This window comes from Diadema setosum, chromosome 5 (assembly GCF_964275005.1).
Source record: "Diadema setosum chromosome 5, eeDiaSeto1, whole genome shotgun sequence".
In the NCBI taxonomy this organism is placed as follows: Eukaryota; Metazoa; Echinodermata; class Echinoidea; order Diadematoida; family Diadematidae; genus Diadema; species Diadema setosum.
Genome location: NC_092689.1, coordinates 30,116,564 through 30,136,612, shown reverse-complemented (window position 1 = coordinate 30,136,612; position 20,049 = coordinate 30,116,564). Strand labels below are relative to the sequence as shown.

The window sequence follows — 20,049 nt, the reverse complement described above, 5'->3', positions numbered from 1 at the left end:
TAACCAATTCCCTGTATTATAGGTTAACCAAAACTTTATAGCGCGCTTCAGCTTTCAGATCTGATGTGCAAATTCAGATGGTATTAATCATATCATGTGATGATAAATCCGTTAAGATAATTCAGTTACAAAATTATAACTTAATCAAGTAAAACAAAACAAAACAAAACAAAACCAAAAAAAAAAAAAAAAACCCTGATCTATAAACTTCTTCATATCCTGCAAAATCGGAGGTAAAGCAGCAGAACATGACATCATAAAGAAAATGCTCAGGTGGCAAACCCCCCTTAAGAAACTTAGTTGTCCGGGCCGATTGGGCAACCAAAAGTTAACCTTTTTGGAAGTTTGGTGACCCGACGTTAGTTTATTTTCAATGGCCAGGGCCACTGCTATTGTCAAGCCCTGCATCAGATATGAAAACTTGGAGAACACGGTTTATTCTTACGCTATACAATAGTATCACTTTTTGTATGTACTGTATGTTTATAAGCACAATGTATGTATGTAGGTATGTATGTTTATAGATATATATCATGTATATACATACATTAAATTGTGTGTATATGTGCGTGAAAATGTTAGTGTATTATGTGAGCTTATATCAATGTTAAAGGGAAGGTAAACCCAAAAAGCAATGTTGATTGAGCGAAAGTAGCAACATTAGTAGAACACATCAGTGAAAGTTTGAGGAAAATCGGACAATCGATGCAAAAGTTATGAATTTTTAAAGTTTTGGTGTTGAAACCGCTGGATGAGGAGACTACTAGAGGATATGACGTATGAGTGGACAACAATACAAAGAAAATATAAAGGAAATTCAACAAAAATTCACTTTTCTAGAATTATGAAAGAGCAATGGACCAACCTCTTTCAGAAAGCAGGGGGAATAATTGCTACCCCTAACATATGTCAATATCAAGTTGATGGAATTTGTAATTTTCATGAAACATGAATTTTTGTAGAATTTTCTTTATATTTTCTTGGTATTGTTGTCCACTCAAACGTCATAACCTCTAGTAGTCTCCTCGTCCAGCGGTTCCAACACCAAAACTTTAAAAATTCATAACTTTTGCATCGATTGTCCGATTTTCTTCAAACTTTCACTGATGTGTTCTACTAATGTTGCTGCTTTCACTCAATCCACATTGCTCTTGGGGTTTATCTTCCCTTTAATGTAGACCTACAGCTGTATACTGTTGGAAGCAATAAATGCCTATAATAATGGCTTGCAGTCTCACATGTAAATAACATTATGCACGCACGCACACACACACACACACACACAAATGTATATTATAATATATATATATATATATATATATATATATATATATATATATATATATATATATATATATATATCTAAGGTTTTAATCTCATATATATATATATATATATATATATATATATATATATATATATCTTATTTGTTGCTTGAAGGTTTGCATGGTAAAGTAAATATAATCACACTATAGCCTGCTCCGCCAAACCTCTTAACGGTCCTTGCCTCTCTTTCCCTTCTCTTGTCTGTTATTCTATGCTCTCCGGTACAGTGACAACTCCCTCCCTCTACATGTATTTTCAATTCCCACCTAACTCTCCCTCTCTTGTATCGATCTGTTATTTTTCCCTCCAAGACCAGAGACCTTCGTTCAATTACTGACCGTATTATACTCTGTTCTTCCAGTATAGACACTCATCGTTTCCTCGGCGTGTCCCTAGCCAAGGTTGAGGACAGGTCCAGCCTTGTGACCAATTCAGGCCTACTCTCTATAAAGAGGGGCGTGGTAGCGTGCCGTTCGAGCCCGCCCGGGCTAAGGATAGCTGGCAGCAGTCGCTTCTCGGTATAGATGCGATGTGCAACCAAAATTGGGTTCGACCATTACGAGGGGCGAATGAAAAGTTTTGAGCTTTTTAAGGGACGGTGTAGTATTGGTTGAAGTGAGAATTCAACATGTAAATTTTTGTTATATACTTATAAACCATTTCATGAAATGTTGAAAAGCTTATTCTAAAAGGAATTAATTTTCTTAATGATGAAAATCGGTTTTGAAGTGGCTGAGATATCCAAAATCAAAGTAAAACAAAGCGATCCTAATAAAAGGTGGGTCAGACCTTTTATTTGGATTGCTTTGCTTTGGATATCTCAGTCATTTCAACAAATTTTCATCAAATAAACTTTGAATTGCTCTTAGAATTTTATGCTCTTTCATATTTCATAAGAGGTTTCGCATTATCTCTCTCTCTCTCTCTCACTCTCTCTCAGAAAAAAAAAAATAATCATGAAAGCTCCATCTCAAACAAACTGTATCAACCTTAACATGGAAAAGATTAAGATAATTATGAAGAGCAAATTCGGTCCATGGAGTTTTTCACATACCTTAAAACCATCCACCAAATTTCTTGGTCACAGTACGATGGACTACCTCCAGAAGTGTTGTAATATCAAAGGACAATCATTACTCTGACCTACTGATGAAACCCCCACGAAAGAACATTGAAAAAAAAAAAGAGAGGCCGGAAATGATCACCAAAAGAGTACACCCACCATGTTTATGTATTTTCCATTCATTTATCTATTTCGCTTAGGCCTATCTATTCATTTATCTAAGTTAGTTTTGTTTTCACACAGTGGCTCAGTCAGTGAGTTGAACACTCATTTTTCGTGGAGGCCCTGCGTGGACAATCAAAACACAAAGAATTCACCATTCATATCCTGATAGCCAAGTCGGACTTCCACCTCTTCCCGAATCTCAAAAAGACGGTTGTATGGCTTGACAAGCCATTATACGCCCCTGCACCACCTATGAGGACGTCATTGATGCCGTCGACTGCTAGCTGGAAGACCAACGAAAAAGAGGAATACCACAGCAGTATTCCTATTGAGGCACTCCATCACCACTGGACGAAGACTGTGGACTTATACAATGTACTTACAAGTTATAAAAGATATAGGACAAGTCATATGCCTCTCACAATCTCTCCGATCGGTTGAGGCTCAAAACTTTTCAGTTCGTCGATCGTCTCTCGTACGGAGATTGATTTGTGTTCAAGCGAGTCCTGACCTTGCATAGTCTCAGTAGGCCTAAAGCCAAGGAGGTCAGCTCCTTCGTTTTTTTCTTCATCATCATCATCATCATCATCATCATCATCATCATCATCATCATCATCATCATCGTCGTCATCATCGTCATCATCTTCATCTTCATCTTCTTCTTCTACATCATATTCTTCTCCTTCATCATCATCATTTTCTTCTTCCGTTTAAGGGACGGTAGTTTTGATTGAGTCGGGCGTCAGGTTTCCAGCTTTTTTTGTGAGATAATGAGAAACCTCTAAAGAAGTATGCAAGAACGTGTATAGGGCCTAATTCTGAGTGGGATTCGTAGAGCTTGACCGAAAATTGGTTTATTTGAGAAGGCTGAGATATCCAAAACAAATTAAAGGGATTCTAAAACGGTGATGGGCCTACCTTTTCAGAATCACTTTGTTTTACTTTGTTTTTGGATAGGGCCCATCATCCTCAGCCATTCAAAACCAATTTTCATCAAATAAATTTTGAATTCCTCTCAGAACTGGGCCTTTATATCATATACCTAATATGGTAAGCTTTGTAACATTTCATATGGTTTCTTAGTATCTCACAAAAAGTGAATAATATAATAGCTCTGAAAGAGTTCTCATCTCAATCAGTAGAGCCCATTGGGCATCCCTAGACCCTAAAGGGACGCAGGGGTGTAATCTCACCTCCCTGCTTTGAAAGAAGATAAACGTATGGATGCTTTGTTATGCCAATATTAAGAGATGGAGTTCCAACTGGCTGTATATAATTATTCAAACAGCTGCTATTTTTCTATTGATGCACAAAAGAATTCCACAGGTGCGCTTGTGCCTTTGATGATCAGGGTTCCATGCCGCCGTCTTTTTGAGCAATCTGAAGATTCATTTTAAACTCTAACATTATATCGTCCATATTCTGCTTGTTTATTTGTCAAATAGAATGAATGTTCTCTTAATGATAAAGCATATGAAACAAAAGTAAATCCCGCTCAAGATTATGTGCAAAAATGTATATAAACCTGAGCTGTATGTCGTGAAAATATTTGAAACTGTACTCTCACTACAAAGCCGATTTTATCATCTTTCCGACAAATGAAACTGATATGGCATAATTTTCGAGTATAGTTCTTTATTCATTTATATGTTAGATTAGTGTATAAAAAAGTCATGTAAAAACGAGTAATTTTGATTTTCATTTCATCAATTTTTGTACATTTTTTATTCGCACATCCCCGTGCCTGTACTACTAATGTGCCGCTTGCGGTTTTCTAAGGGAAGGCGAAAAGCAATTACCATCATAAAGACATTGAACTCATGATTATCTTCCTTTGAGAGTGACGAGTCATGATGCAATGCCACATGAATCAATTATCTTCCTATTTGTGGGGCAGCTCCAGTTTAGCACATACTTCAAATATTTCTGAGTGGCGGCATGAAACATGGCATCAAAGGGAATGAGACTGTTGTTAACTCCATTTCTCAAACCTCCTTGGTATGCGTAGTGATGACCTCCCAGCTAACACAGTTTAGTTCCCTGCTTTTCCTGATAGATGTAGGCTATGGCAATTTGTCAATCAGTCGCACCAACGCCTAGATTTTGTTGTTGCTGTTGTTGTTACCTTGAGCTGAGGTCAGAGTTGTTTGTTTTTTTTTTTGTTCTTCTCAAAGATCTGACTTCTAGATGTTCTCCGCGTCACTGGGTCAAATGACAAATCATAGTTTCTGGTGTCGCACAGCATCTTCGAATTTTGAGTGATCGGTGAGTGGTCACCTCTGAGCGATTTCGATCCGATTAGATCACTCTTACACGAACATGACGAATCTTACACGTCCATTGAATGCACGCGTAATGTAAACTTGTAAACAAGTTAGCTAGCTCCAGCATGAATACGAGTCGGCGAAGTGCCGTCGCGCGTCGCGGTGGCAGACAGTCATTGTAATAGTCGCCTGTGAAAGCGATGGATGTATTTTACTTTTCTATTTATTGACAGAATCGTGAAATAGGCCCTATGCCTCTATTGATGCCCTGGTTCCTCCTCCAAAAAGGACTGCGACAGAGCTGTACAAGAAGGAATTTTACACGGTGAGTGAGTGTGCGAAGTGCTGTGCGTGGTGCTTTTACGTGAGAAGCTGTGTCAGCAGCGTCATGTCAGTCAGTGCCACAGCCAGTCAGTGGTCAGCGATGCCCCATCAACGTCATTCTGCGTATGGAAACAGTATCATTTCGAAGATGATGTTTTAGGGCTGTTTTGCACACCAAATGAGAGATTCCTTCATATAAATGTCAATTCTTTACGGTCGTGTAAGCTGGAATTTGATATACACCAACAATGAAATTCTCTGGGTTTTTTTTACAAGTAAGTTTAGTTGTCAGTGCAGTGCAGTGCCAGTGCAGTGATGTAGCAGTGTCAAAGTGTGTGGTGCCTGATATGGTCCATGAGACGTGTGGTGCCCATATACACACAGTAAATCCAGGTCACAAGGTTGTCGAGGCAGCGTGTATGCGTACAGTGTACACAAAGTGCAGGAGGATCCAATCATTGAACAAACATTATTATTTACAGTTACACAATGAAGAGTGAAGTATTCGCATTGTACCACACACACAAAAAAACCCCAACAACAACCCAATATCTTTATCAGTGAATTCCTTTCCTTTGCTTTCTATTCAGTGATGCTCATCAGTAAAAGCAATAGATGTCAACATGAGTGACACGCTAGCAACCATCAATGTCGACCAGCTGAGCAACGCCGTGAATGCCGTGGTCCAGGCGGTAGCAGTGGACAGTCTTTCCTTGGACCCTTCCCCTTCGCCCTCGCCGGAGAGCCACACTAGCATCCCGAGCCGTCATAGTGATGGGCACGTGGACACGTCTGCCGCAGTGGGGCAGGGTCCTGGAGCCATACTGTCGCTGCCTGGAGAAGCGGCAGTTCCCACATCTTCTATTCCTTCGGCCCAGCTGACAACTCCTGTTTCATCTCAACAGAATAATGCGGCCGCAACAATACAGGTTAGCAGAAACATGCCTTCTTTTCTCTGATGTGTTGAATTCTTTCAATACCATTTGCTGACTGTTGTAATGTTGCCATAGGTAAAGCCATGGTTACAAAGTGTAGTTCAGACCTCTTCACAGAGTTTTTTTTTTAGCCTCAACACATAGAGAAGTAAAGTGAGGTCCTCCATTATGATCCCACTTCAGTGATCTGTCACCAGCAGCAACCTGGTGGTGAAACGTGTTCTCAGTAAGATTCGAAGAAAGGGAGGTCTTATGTGTATGTGTGAGAGAGCCTAGGGTCACAACCAATTCATTCATTTATTCAAGCATTCATTCATTCATTCATTCAAACATTGAAGTTATGCAGAATCATTACAATGAACATTTACATACTGAATAACATTATGTACATTGAAGTTTATAATATTTTACGTAACGTAGCACTGTTTATAAAGAGGAGGAGGCAAAGCCAGTGTTGTCGTCCATCCCAACCCTGTGAAGTGATCTATCCCACATACATACACTCAGTTAAAAATATGCTTTTTGTCGTAAGATGTGGTACAGCAAGGTGGGGGGGGGGGGGGGGAGTTTTTTCCTCATAGGTGAAAGTCCAAGCTCCAGATCTAGATCCAGTTCAGGGCAGTATCACTTGGTTTGGCAAGTTCTGCAAACCCTCCTGGGAACTTCCGCCGGTGGTACATGTAGTCCTCCACGATGTGACGCAGGGTTTGGTCAGGATGGCCGCAGTCACATGCTGGGCTATCCTACAGTAGAACCTCCATTTGTGTAGATGGTGACCTGTCCTTGCATGGAGGGTTCGGATGCGGTTCAGCGTGAGCCACTGTTATTTCGAGGGAGGTTGAAGCCCTCTGGCTCTGCTGTAAGGTCAATGATGGTGTTGCACATGAAATAGTGGTTGTCCCCACGTGACTGGCAAAAGACAGAATGTTGTTGACAAGATGATGCTTGTTAATACAAAATAACATACTGAAAAACTCTCTTGTCTTTTGTGAATATTGCAATCTGGTGGCAATGTTGTCAATTTTTTGGTTGCAGGTTACAGCAGCATCATCATCATTATCATCAACACCCATGGCATTTCAGGCGAAAACTCCAAACCTGGCAAGCCCAAAGAATCCGGTCCGCATCGCTCCCAAGCTGCCTGCCGCCGTCACCCTGAACCCTTTCACCCAGCCTCAGAAACAAATGATGATACTCAAGCAAATAGGTAGGGAAGTTCAGTTGTCAGCTCCTGTATATTACATGACCATCATAATTTGTTTATACCAAACGTCCCACTGGGTCATGAACAGAAAGAAATCAAATGCTGTAGATATTGTAGCTGAGATATTTTTGTGACAAGTAATGGCATGGTAATGATTGTTGTATGGCGATCACATTACATTGATGAAGGAATTTGATAACACATTAATGTTGGGAGCATCTTCAAATTGAGAAAAATTTATGAGATTTGAAGTGGTCCTTTTGACTGCATTTCATGAGGGACTTTCTGTACAGATACCTTTTAATAGCAGCTGCCATGCTAGCAAGCAGAAATCCCAGTAGTTATCGGGTGACATGGCTTCTGTAGCATACTTTGATACTGTTCTGACTATATGGCGAGATGTAATTTTTATGTAATTTCATGGCAAGCCATGTATAATTATATGTAGCAACTCAGCAGAGCACTTGCCATTCTGTCAGGAAATACTATAGATATGAAAATATTTCTTACTGTTGTAGTTGGAGATTGGAGAATAGGAAGAAGCAGGGGACAGAAAATAAGAGAAAATAGCCATATTATTGGTCCAGTGTATAAAACTGGCCTCTGGCCATTAGGCACAATGATTGCACATTCTGCCCAAGAATTGTGACAAAATGTTTGGGGATTGCACATTTATCACTGAAAAAAACAATGACAAGAAGGAAAGCATGTAGTTACTCTTTACCAAGGGGTTCGCGAAATGCTGATGTGCCTGATGATCATATTTGACCCCTACTTCTCAGGAAGCAATGTTGTCCTAGTTCCTGTGGCGGCCCAGTGTCAGCCAGGACACAGCCCAGTGGGGAACGTGGGCCAGGTGTCATCGGGCAGCACGCCCCAGGGCAGGAATACTCTAACTCTGATGCAGCCTGCTGCTGGAAATAACGACACATTGTATGCTAGCAATCTTGTGCAAGGTGTGGTCCCTCCAGCAGTGTATGCTCAGCAAAGGTATGTACTGACTGTTACCATGCAAGCTAACCGTGCTCCTGGGTACAACTGAAATGTGGGACTCTTTTTTTTTTTTTTTCTGTGAACAATGCTAATCAAACAACATACTTGGTAGGTTTCATGCAACTTTTTTAAAGAAGTAGACGTATTGGAATTTTTTGAGAATGCGATGAAATTGAATGAGTATGATTTTCAGTGTTTTTTTTTTTCTTTTATCATTGTTAATGTTGGATATATTTTCTTGAAGTGGAAGGGAAGAATTCAAATGCACAAGGTTCATAGTAGAGCTTGGTCTCATGTCAGAATTAATGAAATAACTACATTGCACCTCAAAATGCAGCAAAGTTGTGCCAGTTTAGTGAATCACAGGATACCTGTGCAAATTTAACTTTTACTTCCATTCTGTGGTGTTTACAAGGACATGTCACTTTTTCAGTGACTTGACAGTTTCACATATATCAAAGCACAAACTTTCTGCCATTTCATATAAACAAATACTTCCTCACATTGGTTTTTGCAGCACAAATTCAGCCACCACTATCCGTAATGGGCAGCCATCCCCTTTGATCAACATGAATATTGCCTTCCACGTACCAAGCCAGGGTCCAGCCCCATCGCTAATACCTGCCAACCAATCAAATGGATCTGGGCCACAAAGCTCTCTGCGGCCAGCCAAAGCAAGATCGCGAAAGCGCTCCTCCCGCCTCGTGCCAAAAGTTGTCAACTTGCCACTGGGAGCATCCAACCTGTATCAAAATAACCCAGCACAACTCACACTTGCACCAAACCAGGCCATAACTTCACACATGCCCATGGGGCCGTTGCTCTCTCCAACGCCCTCTGCAATCGGCGCAACCATAGACACACCACATGACCCTTCTGACCTTGGCCAGCTGAGTTCAAATTCTGGGACAAACTCCCTCTTGACCCCTTCTATCTCCACTCTGAACCTCATGTCACCGACTGGTGGCCTCACGTCACAAGGTCAGGTGTCATTGCTCTCACCTTTGACCTCACTGAAACCTCTGCAAGTTCCCTGCGGCCAACCGGTCAGCGGTCACATGCCAGTGGGCTGCCAGAGGATGGGCAGCAAGCGGGGTCGCCGGAAGTCGCGCGGTCAGGCTAAGGATAGTGCCATTGGGAGTGGCGTAGCGGAGCAGCGCACCCTTCAAGACATTCTCGCCTCCCTGAAGGGGAGGTCAGCTGATTTGACCTCTGACCTTACTGTGAGCTCTTCAGTCTCCAGGGGGCACAGAAACCGTGGTGAATCTGAGCAAGATATATGTGAGTGTTTGCAGGGAAAATTAAAACACCCTTTAACTCTCTTGTTGTAGTATTTTTCCATGTGCAATTTTGATTAAAAGCTATATAAATATATATATTATATATATCACATGCAGGCTTCAAATACTGCATTATTGTTTTTACATTCATATTCCAAATATTCTATTTTGGAGGAAAATACTATTTTATGTGTGTAAGGTGATTACAAAGTCACTTTTAATCATCAATTTTGTTCGATACAAGTGTAGATGTTGTTCTGCAAGTTGTATCAGTGTTCACATATAGTTTTCCAATATAAAGGGAAAACTTGTGTTTTACATCCCAGGACATATCTAGGAAAGGAAAGTTTCTCATCCAACATGTTTTAGTTTCACTGTGAAGGGTCATTAGTGTAAATCTTTGAGAAAAAAAAATTGTGAATTGTAAATCCATGCATTTACATCAAATCTAGTATTTTATTAGGTGTCCCATTCACTCTAAAAGTCCCTTAAGTTTTATTAGGTGTAGTATACCTTGTAGCTTCCTTTCACCTTCTGGTGCTAGATTGTTTTAATTGATCTCTTCTTGTTTGTTTGTTTGTTGCTTTTGTTTTAAATGCAGATATGATGACTGAAGGGACATCTGGTGACCTGTCAGAGAGAGAGTTAGGCCAACAGAGACAAGGCACCATTGTGATGGACAAGCCTGTTCAGAGCAGGGCCAGGCAATCCCTTCCGGACATGCTCTCACTCAAGCCATCCACCCTTGACCCCAAAGCTCTTGGTGAGAACCCTGATAAAAAAACAAAAAACAAAAAACAAAACAGAAACACTCACACACACACACAAAGAAAAAACAGTAAACAAACAAACAATAAAAAAGATCAGTCTGTATAAAATAAGATTGCATTTTTGTACTCTTCATCAGAGCAAGGTGTGATACCTTGCCGGGTAGGTCCACCAAAATCGTTCATGGGATTTGATTTTGTGTGTGTTCTTTTTTGGCATTATGTGTTAATGTCCAAACTTGTTCAAGCGATGTGTTTGCATTAGTATTTGAGAGCACATCATTAGGAAGCCTATTATAGTAGTTCAGCGGAATTTTATCTATTCAGGTTCAATGTTATTACATTTAAAGTGTCGATTATAGTGTTACCATACCAGCAAAGCATGATATGAATAATTTGATGAAAATGCTAAATTTGCTGAGTAGATATGATGAACCCTACAACACAAACAAACACACAAACAAACAAACAAACAAATTGCGATTCCATCCAATTTCATATTCCAGGAATCCATTTTATACTAAGGGTTGTGCAGTACGTGTCACGCTGCAAAATTGCATTTACCAGGATGGCAGGTAGGCAACAACTATTCAGCTATGAACATGTGTTTTGTTGCCATGGTAACTGCAGTTATATCATCTGTAGACCTCCCAACTGTACTTAATTTGGAGGAAAGGATCTGAATATTGACCATTCCCATCTCTTACTTCAACAGGAGTTTCCTATTTTTTTGGATAATTCTAATAATGATAATAATAATGATATCCTACTTTTGAGCCAAATCATCCCTGTTTTTCCATCAGAAAGGTTGGGAGGTCTCATATGTGACCCTGCATCTCAAAGCCACCAAGAAGTCACCAGACACGGATTTTTAGTTAAGGGCAGATTCCGAAAGAGCAGACTCTAAGCTTTAGGATGATAAATAACTCATTACAGTTGGACTTTCCAAACCTATCTAACTAATGGAAAGAAAGTACACATTCTGGAAAAGTACTGAGAAACAAGGCTTTGAAGTTTAAGGTTTATTCAATTGCTTTATCTCACCATGCTCTTCTCTGTGCAGTGAATGAGACAAAAACAGGAGATTAATTCTGTTAGCAACCACAATGGAGGGATTATCAGATTAAGCTGAAATTCTCTCCACTCATTAAAGCACATACAATTCATGACTGACTGGTGGCAACTATAAATCCAGTACCACGACACTTTCAAAAGTTATCTGAGTTGAAAAAAGAGGAGTTTGTAGTAGGGTCTATAAGAAATGAACAGGGGCCTCTAAGACAATACCTAATCACACTATTATACAAAATAAGTGTGTTCGAAAAATTGAAAAAAATCCCCACAAAGTCAATTTGTGTCTTGATCCTAAATTTTGGAATTATGTCGAAGAAGAATTGCTTGTAATAAGAAAATATAAAAAAACCTGAATATTGAGAAGGTTGACCCATTTCACCTATTTTGGGTCCTCTTGTACATTTATGGTGCACAACTTTTTGTTGGTTTTGTGCACATATAATAACTGAAAATCCAAACGTCTTTGAAATTGGGGGGGGGGGGGGGGAAGGGATAGGGGTAATGGCTGTTAGTGTTAGTAAATTGTTACAAACGGGACAAGCAACATTGCACACCAAGTGCAATGTCAGATTAACCCATCAAGACATTATTATTGCTGTAAAACTCTTTATCTGTACACATCAGCCAAGGTAAATCAGACCCAGTGCTCTGTTGGTATATGACGAGTTGCACAGCAATGAATGTCAATGTGTATTTCTGGGGCTGGTTTAATGTTTGTGTTATTGTTCTTTATTTTTGTTTCTTGATTCAGGTGTGTTCACTAAACAGGTCATCCAACCCAACACGCGATTTGGCCCGCTGGTTGGACGACTGAGTAGCAGCCAGATGTCCAGAGAGCATGACGTTCCTGAGGCTCAGTCGTGGAATGTAAGTAAACCCATTTCATTCATTTCCTTCTGTCTCTTTGGCAAGCACATTGCCACTAGTGGCTACATCATGAATGAAATGTGGTGTATTATGAACATGCAGTTAGTTAACCCTTTGAAGAAGAGTCTGGAGAATACTAGGGCAGGTGTTTATGGGAAATGCGTGTTATAGCAAAAATCAAACACTATATTTGTGTGCCTTGTTGACATACTGGTGTTGTAAGGATTTTTAAACCTATTCTTAAGTTATCTTCTGTTTTCAATGTAGTGGAATCTTTCACACGCAAAATTGATTGTAAATGATGCGACTTGAGGGTGAAATTACTCTTTTTATGTGGTTTTGATTGTTTAGCTTATGTATCCACATACTCCCTTGAAATTTGTTTGCAGGAAAAATATTTATAGTAACTGTAAATTTAACATGAAGTACCCATGTATATGCACTCTCTCTTGCTGTGCTTAAAATACTATTCATGCCCATTGTACAGATCTATTCATCAGGTAAGCCGACTCTAGTGGGAAACGTGCTGCACACTGATGATGAGAATACTTCCAATTGGATGATGTTCGTCAAGCTAGTGCCACAACGAGGGCAGCACAACCTGCTGGCATTTCAGAGCGGCATTCACATCTACTTCTCCTCTTGCCAGCTCATCTCTGCAGGCGAGGAGCTGATTGTGTCTTACTCAAAGGAGTATAACCAGTTCAGAGGTGTGTGATCTGTGCATTTCTATTCTAGAGAACATGACAAGACACTGTTAATGATTACAGGAACTCAAGAAGAAAAGTCCATATTTGCTGACTAATGCAAGATCATAGATATTTAAACTGTAGAATTTGAGTTCTAAAGTAACCACAAGGTCAACTTATCAAATTTCTGTCTTTCATTTCACAGTCAAAATGTCTCTTTTACATAGGATGTACACATACATTCTTGTGATGTACAAATCAGAAATGTGAGTGAAATTTGTAGGGTAAAATGACAACATGTAAGTGGCATGATATCATTTTTGTGTACTTTTCTATTGCCAGCTACCATTAAAAAGCTGTGATGATTTGGCTTGTTTGAGATTTAGTAGCTTTGCGCACACACCAGCTTGTATGTGTGGGACTGTTGTCAAATAGCATCTGTGTTGAGAGACAAAGTCAACCTCAAGTAAAACAGATAATAATGACGGAAACACATACTTTTCATCATTGCTGTATTCAGCTTATCCTGTGATACTAATTTGATTCATAGTCGGGACCTTCTGGGGATTTTGATCTGGCCAAATGTTTGACATGTTTATGAGAGCATGTTCATGAAAGGAGTGTTAGATTGTAGGTCTTCATAATGGCAGGTTGTCATTGCTGTGAGAGAAAAAAGGTCCTTTAACCATGCATTGGAACCTTGCCATATCACAGAACCATCTCATAGTATAAAAATGTGATTTTGCAGGTTCCAACTCTTCATATTTCTTTGTTTTTGTACCCTGATATTGTGAGTAACCTGATATACGTGTAAAATGGTCATTTTCATAACTTTTAGGTCCTTGTCATTCAACAAGGTTTTATGTACTTGTACCAATGCACAGGAGTGAGGGAGAAATGTGAGAGTGGGGCAAGATGTGGGCAGTGTGGTCAGCGGTTCGGTCATGACACACAACTGGCACAGCACCTGCGGTACTGCCAGCAGGCGGACGACGACGCTCCCCCTGTCGGCCGCCGGTTCAGGTGCGAGCTTTGCCCGCGCTCCTTCACCTCCAGCACCAAGCTCAACCTACACCTCCTGGTCCACATGGGCCTCAAGCCCCACCGCTGCGAGGTGTGCGGGAAGGCGTTCACGGACCGCAGCAACATGAAAGCACACCTCCTTGTCCATACAGGTGAGGCTTTCATTCATGTGCCATCAAGCTACTAGAAGGCAGATTTCTCAATTTGCTGCATTTTTTTTTTCCAGCTTGTTTCTTGAACAGCATCACTGTGATGGCTTATTATCTATATCATGCTTAAAGGTAGTACCAAATATTTTTTTTAAAGTTTTTTATATGTCATACAATGCTGGGAAGTAAATCTTTAAATAAGATATGATTCACAGATGGTCCTGTTTTTATTCTGTGTAAGGTGTGGATACATTACACGATCCTGTAATGTACAGCGATACCTCCTACTGCTTTCCTTGCAATACACATTCATTGCATGATAGCTTCATAAGGCATGGGCAAATCATATCATGGATTTTATTTCAATGTCTCGAGTGAAATTTGGATTGTGGCTTCCTCCTAATTTTAGCTCTTTGACTGACTGCAGAAAGGTTATGAACAGAGTAATATTGGTTGGTTCATTGCATTTCATAACGTCAAACTGATGAGTAGAGGAATCATCCATATGTGGTGGTGCTGTGTGCAGTAGGTTCTTCAAGACATCCTGTTTTGCATGTAGGAGAAAACAGAAAATGGGATAGAACAACTGTGTAGTATACTTTGTAGATTGACAAAGGCAGGACATCTGCATCCATGATATTTCTCTTTCCTGTGTTACTCTCTTCAGGGGTCAAACGGTTCACTTGTCCAGTGTGCCACAAGTCCTTCCGACAAAAGATCCACCTCAAGTCCCATCTGGTCACCCACTCGGGGGAGAAGACCCTCCAATGCCCCATCTGCAAGAAATCCTTTGGCAGGCATAGCGACGTGAGCTATCACATCAAGCAGCACACCGAGGGCAAGAAGGTACGTGGATACCCATCTACTGCCGATTAGGGCATACATCTGTGTACACCTTGGTGTGAGTGGATGGGGTTGTTGACTGCAGGGAAATGAAACCCAGATATATATGTGACCCTGCACCACAAAACCAACAAAAAGTCGCTAGACATGGATTTTCAGTTAAGGGCAGATTGTGAAAGAGCAGACTCTAAGCTTTAAAATGATATATAACTCAATCCAGATGGACTCCCCTAACCTACCTAAATACTGGAAAGAAGGCACACACTCTGGAGAGGTGTGAACTGAGAAAAGAGGCTCTGAAGTACATGGTCTATTCAAGTGCTTAATCTTTTAGCAAGCCGTGCTAGCTGTGCCATGAAAGGGACAAAACACAGGATGTAGACCACCGGAGCAACAACAATGAAGGGATTATTAGATTACGCTGAAATTAAGCATGTTCCATTAGCACAATCTGCACATGATTAATGCTAACTTTCAAAAACTTTCAAAAGTTATTAGACTTGAAAGTGAAGAGTGTGCAAAGGATTTCAAGACATGAAAAGCGGCCTCTAAGTTATACCTGATCATTCTACTCTTCCCCAAAAAAGGGTTGTAGAAAAACTGCTAAAAACACACTTTCTCATTCATGTTAAGATACCAAACTGAAGTATAATGTAGAAGAAGGATAGCTCTTTAAGAAAATATGAACAACTCAAGACTGACTTGGTTGAACCATTTCACCTTTTTCAGTCCTCACTTAGAATCAAGGGGTACAACTTTTTGTTTGTTTTGTGGTGCACGGTCACATATGTGGATTGAGTGAGTGCAGCAATATTAGTAGAACACATCATCAAAGTTTGAGGAAAAATTTGAAAATCTGTTCAAAAGTTAGGAATTGTGATGTCACACATGGACAGCAATTATCATTTCTTTTTATGAAAAGTACACATTCCTTTGACTTGCCACTAATGTATGTTTAGGGTAATATTATTCCCTCTGCTCTGTGAAAGAGGTGAGTCAGTTATATTGCAGCTTTCAATCAATCATGACAAATGCACCAAGTGGTAGACTCCATTCCCTCATCATAGACAATAAAAGCCAATTTCTGAACTACTGTTATTTTGACTGCATGAATTCTTTTAGATAAAAACTGATGCGTGCTGTTTGTACACTTGATGCCAGCTGTGCTTAGAAATTGGTGAAAAATTGGGAGGAATGCATAGAGGGCTACTACAGAAATGCTGATTGTTATTCATTTCATTGTCCGTCGTATTTTTACATCAAAGTGTTCTTCAGCTGTGAGTTTCTTTTACTCTACAGGAGTGAAGATTGAGTGTCCATATCCTCTCTGAACAAATGAACGTCATGTTACCTTCTTAGTGCGTTGCTGCTGAGCAAACCTTACCACCATAAGATTCTTGACAGTCCCTCTCATATCACAAATATCTGGATATCATTCCTTCTTGAACGCCTTGGTTTTAAACCTACTCTATAAAGTGAAGTAGCTGTTCTACATAATGATGTCCCTGCCATACCATAGCTAAGGGACAGAGAATATCTTACCTTTTTTCCAAGGTGAAGGCAAGTTACACACTATATTTCAGCATGCAGCAAATTCACATTGGAGTCAAAATAACATGTCTGCATCAGATGAATCAGATGACAAAATACCTCAACCATGTTTTTTGGTTTGGTTGTTTGGTGCGTTATTATTATTTTTTTTTTAATTAATTTTTTAAATGCAGATACATCCCACTTGTAACAAAACATTGATTCAACCATTTCAACACTACGTTGCTAAATAATAGCTCTGATTTCATCAATGATTTCATTTCAGATTATTTGCCAAGTGTGTAACACTTCCTTCTGGAAGAAGTCCCAGCTGGTAAGACACATGAAGATCCACACGGGTGAGCGGGACTTCCAGTGTCATCTCTGTGGGAAGGGCTTCATCACCAACTACCATCTCAACCGGCACCTCTTCTCCTGCGAGAGGGAGGAGAGATTCAATCGTCGGCCCTGGCCCGGTGCCGTACCTACTGCCACTCTCGTAGCAGGTTCAGCCCCGATGGATGTATTGGCAGTCGAGGAGGAGAGGCTGGCTCGAGTGCCATCAAGGAGGAAAGGATGGAAGCAGAAATTGCAGGAGGAGCAGAGTCCGCCCCCTGTCCTGAGGAGTTCGCGTGGGAGGCCCATCAGACCGAGAATCCTCCCCAATGAGGTGACTGGACTAGACCATGCCTTGCCCAAGTCCAAGAGGAGGCATCGGGCAACAGCAGTGGCAGTCAAGTCTGAATCTTCAGGAAGCTGCTCTCGTAGATTCCTTGCAGTGCCGGGAGTGAGGGGTTCAGACCCTCAAAGCAGGCAAGGACTTCATTATACTTGCAGTTCCAGCAGCAGTATTCCACCTGTTGCACTGCCCAGGAGGAGTGAGGTTACGAGGAGGATGGCCCTTCCAGGAAGTGCCCAGATGTCTGTAGCTGTGTACGGAGTGCAAGACAGCACCCTGCATGTCAGAGGTCAGCAGTCGTCCAGTACGCTGTCACAGCTTGCTCTGACTGTCCCGCAGGAGTCCCCCATGTCTTTGGACTGTGACACATTCTCACATGCATCGGTCGTCAACCCCTCACAGCTTGAGCCCAGCTACACCTACCCATCTGCTTCTTCCACTGGTGAGATCCATGAGAGTCCCCTGACAGCTCCTCTCTTTGATCTAGGAGAGAGTTCCACAATGTCCGCCGGACCTCAGTCCATGGCTGCGTACAACCCCCAGTCATTCAGCCTCAGCGACAGCCACACGGACTCCTTCTCCGAGACACAGGTGCACTGCAGCACTCCCCAGCCCCTGTTCATGACTGAGAGCACCCTCCCGGACTCCACGGGGGGTACTTCTGGGCAAGGGTGCATTTCAGACCACCCTACTCCTGCCACCACACTCACTGAGGACTCCCTGTTTGGTATCGACCCAAGTGAAGGCTCCAGCTCAGCAATGCCTCAGCCCTCGGGGGATGGGATGGATGACATAACTGTTGATTTGCATGCCATAGAGGGCGCTCTGGACTCTGATGACGATCAGTGCACAGATGAAAGGCGAGGTGACCTACCGTCTGAGCACATTGAAGAATAAATGACAAAACATACCAACTCTTAACACTACATCTTTCAAAGGACATATGGCAGTATGCATTTCTTGGCAGAAAGGTGCTCTTGTAGTAATACCTACTCTACCATGTTTTGCAAGGAAGATGTTTCATTCATAGATGCACATAATATACTGTATAATTTTTGTGTATAAAATCTACTTGTAAACATGTACTCTACTCTGTCCCAGGCTTGCTTAAATGAATTTCAGCTTTGTTAACAATTGACATGTATTGATGCAGGTGGTAGCAATCATTATGATAAAGGGTCTAGGGCAATTACCCCCTGGGCAGTTACCACGGACCCTCCCCTGACCCCAACCCTAATCCTGTCCCTAATCCTAAACCTAACCCTAAACCTAACCCAAACTCCGCACCCTACACCTAGCCCTAACCCTAATCTTTACTCTAACCTTATCACTAACCAGTGGTTAGCTGGGGGGAGGCAATTGCTCTCACGGGGTAATTGCCCTGATACGATGATAAATGCAATGTTGTGTATTTGTGACATTATAGAAGTGCATAGACAACTCTTTATGTTGCCAAAATTCTCATGACTTACATTTGCCATCTCTTGCCTTGGAAACTATAGGTTTTCGAGCTGACATCTCTCTATACTTTGTTTTAAATGTTGTTTTAAGGTCCTTGCCATCCCGCATTGAAAAGGTTCTCCACAAGTTACAGCTGAAAAAGAACATATTATGTGACCTTGCATCACAAAACCAACAAAAAGTCGCCAGACACAGATTTTCAGTTAAGGGGAGATTCTGAAAGAGCAGACTCTAAGCTTTAAAATGATGTATAACTCAATTCAAATTTACTCCCCTATCCTATCTAAATACTGGAAAGAAAGCACACACTCAGGAAAAGTGTGAACTGAAAAAAGAGGCTCTGAAGTACAGGATCTATTCAAGCGCTTAATCTTGACCAAGCCATGCTAGCTGCGTGATGAAAGGGACAAAACACAGGATGTAAACCACTAGAGCAACAACAATGAAGGGATTATCAGATTAAGCTGAAATTCAGCATGCTCTATTAACACATTCTGTCCATGATTAATGCCTATTTTCAAAGCAGTAGCATTATCCTTTCAAAAGTTATTAAACTTGAAAGTGAAGAGTGTGTAAAAGATTTCAAGAAATGAAAAGGTGCCTCTAAGACATACCTGATCATTCTACTCCCCCCCCCCCCCCAAAAAAAAGGTTGAAAAACTGCTGAAAACACACTTTCCCATTCATGTTCTGAGCCCAAACTAAAGAATAATGTAGGATAGCTCTTTCAGAAAATATAAAAAAGCTCAAGATTGACTTGGTTGACCCATTTCACATTTTTTGAGTCCTCGCGTTAAATCAAGGGGTGTGACTTTTTGTTGGTTTTGTGATGCATGGTCACAAATAATCCAAACAATATCCAAACAATATCACACTTTGCGTGCATAAGAATGTTTTGTAAAGATGCATACTGCATACATTGTATGTGACATACAGTATTATGTGGTGTTACTATCTTGTGAATCGACAGATATCCATTAACAACTCGTGAAAATGTTGTCTCCCATGACACAAAAGCATGGTATAATGTGGATCCAAGGTGGAAAATCACATATAACTTTTCCTTTTTGGAAAGGAAAAATACCTGTCTCATTCCATTAATGTGGTTCTCCATCACTAATGCAACCAATCATTAAATTGCAGTATAAGTCCCAATTTGTGAAATGTCATATTTCTTGTGAACTATGTAGCATATGTGTACATTCGTAGACTGCCAAAAAATGTGATATAATAGAGTCAATCCTTGCCACAAAATGCAGCTGAAAGACTTGGTCTTTGCATATCTCTTCATTCGTTATTTTGTTCTGCAAATAATACAATGAATTATTGAACATCCAGTGGAAGTTTGGAGGTGCTAATTCTCTTTTGCAAAATGAAAATTTATGAAATGTGCAAAGGTGTCAGTTTTTAGGT

The 20,049-nt window shown here is 40.7% G+C and overlaps 1 protein-coding gene across 1 annotated transcript; it reads left to right on the top strand.

Moving 5' to 3' along the window:
* The first annotated feature begins 5,765 nt into the window (after positions 1-5,765).
* LOC140228830 (uncharacterized) lies at positions 5,766-18,072 on the top strand. Its single transcript, XM_072309103.1, has 10 exons — positions 5,766-6,071; positions 7,113-7,284; positions 8,064-8,271; positions 8,792-9,555; positions 10,156-10,317; positions 12,147-12,262; positions 12,750-12,976; positions 13,843-14,126; positions 14,791-14,969; positions 16,783-18,072. Exons 1-10 carry the CDS (start codon positions 5,766-5,768, stop codon positions 18,070-18,072), a joined length of 3,708 nt encoding a protein of 1,235 aa, XP_072165204.1.
* Positions 18,073-20,049: the final 1,977 nt, after the last annotated feature.